This window comes from Poecilia reticulata, linkage group LG10 (assembly GCF_000633615.1).
Source record: "Poecilia reticulata strain Guanapo linkage group LG10, Guppy_female_1.0+MT, whole genome shotgun sequence".
NCBI classification, from domain to species: domain Eukaryota; kingdom Metazoa; phylum Chordata; class Actinopteri; order Cyprinodontiformes; family Poeciliidae; genus Poecilia; species Poecilia reticulata.
This window is the reverse complement of record NC_024340.1, coordinates 24,259,080-24,260,474: the sequence shown is the minus strand read 5'-3', so window position 1 is coordinate 24,260,474 and position 1,395 is coordinate 24,259,080. Positions and strand designations below refer to the sequence as shown.

The 1,395-nt window shown below is 39.9% G+C and overlaps 2 protein-coding genes across 10 annotated transcripts in view; both read left to right on the top strand.

Annotated features, from left to right (window-relative positions):
* The window catches only part of LOC103471737 (protocadherin gamma-C5-like), a 276,959-nt gene that overhangs the window by 121,815 nt on the left and 153,749 nt on the right, over window positions 1-1,395 (top strand). The window lies entirely within an intron of this gene.
* On the top strand, window positions 7-1,393 carry LOC103471730 (protocadherin gamma-A11-like; the record flags this gene model as incomplete). Its single annotated transcript, XM_008420911.1, has 1 exon — window positions 7-1,393. A coding segment is annotated over exon 1 (1,338 nt), but the record flags the coding sequence as incomplete, so codon positions are not given.

Sequence of the window (1,395 nt, the reverse complement as noted above, 5' to 3'; positions counted from 1 at the left end):
AATCGACCGGGAGCAACTTTGTGGTGACACAACACCGTGCAGTTTCACGTTTGAGATGATTTTAGAAAATCCTATGGAGCTGCATCAAATTACGGTCGAGATTACAGATATAAATGATAATTCTCCGACTTTCAAAAGAGATAGCATCCATTTTGAAATAAGCGAAACTGCTGCTGTTGGTGCGCGTTTTCCATTAGCAACTGCAGAAGACCTAGATGTCGGTGTGAATGGAATGAAGGAATACTTCTTGAGTGACAATGATAATTTTGCCCTCAAGCAACATTCAAATGCAGARGGAAAGAAATAYGCGGAGATGTTGCTTCAGAAGCCATTAGACAGAGAGACAAACCCCAGCCTCTCTCTGAAGCTGATCGCTGTGGACGGCGGWAGCCCTCAGAGATCTGGTACCGTAAACATTAACGTTGTTRTTCTTGATGTTAACGATAACGCACCTGTATTTAATCAGACTTTGTATAAAGCTAMAGTGACAGAAAATGCCGTCATAAACACTTATGTTACGACTGTCAATGCTAGTGACGCAGATGTTGGAGGAAATAGTGTTGTGACATATTATTTTTCAGAYCTTTCTAACTCTCTCGGAGATTTATTTAAGATTGATGAGAAAAGTGGCGTCATATTAACTACAGGGTCTATTGATTTTGAAAAAGATAAGAAGTTTGAGCTTCAGATCCATGCAAAGGATCAAGGAGGTCTTACAGATACTAGCAAGGTGATAATTGAAGTAGTTGATGTAAATGATAATGCTCCTGCCATAAGCGTGATGTCATTTAGCAGTCCTGTATCAGAGGACTCTCCTCCTGGAACAACAATTGGCATAATAAATGTGAAAGACCTGGATTCAGGTGATAATGGACAGGTGAGCTGTAGAATTGAAGGGACAGCTCCTTTTAAGATCAGGACCAATCTAAAACATTATTATTCTTTAATAACAGATTCGGTCTTGGACCGTGAAATGTTTTCAGAATATAATATCACTGTTGTTGCAATGGACAGTGGAGCACCTTCTCTTTCTGCKCAAAGAATATTTAATGTCAAAGTGTCTGATGTGAATGACAACTCTCCRGTATTTCCAAAGAGTGTTTACAGYGCATTTATTRCAGAGAATAATTCCCCAGGTGTTTCTGTCCTCACTCTGAAAGCCARTGATCCTGATGAGAACCAAAATGCTCGCATTTCCTATATTTTAGAAGGAAAAAATATTGCCGGGTCCTCAGTTTCTGAATATGTTTCTGTAAATGCAGAAACTGGAGCCGTACTGGCGGCACGTTCATTTGATTATGAACAAATTAAAGAGCTAGTTTTCGTCATTAAAGCACAAGATGGAGGCTCTCCTCCTCTGAGCAGCAATGTAACTGTGAAGCTGATCATCCAGGA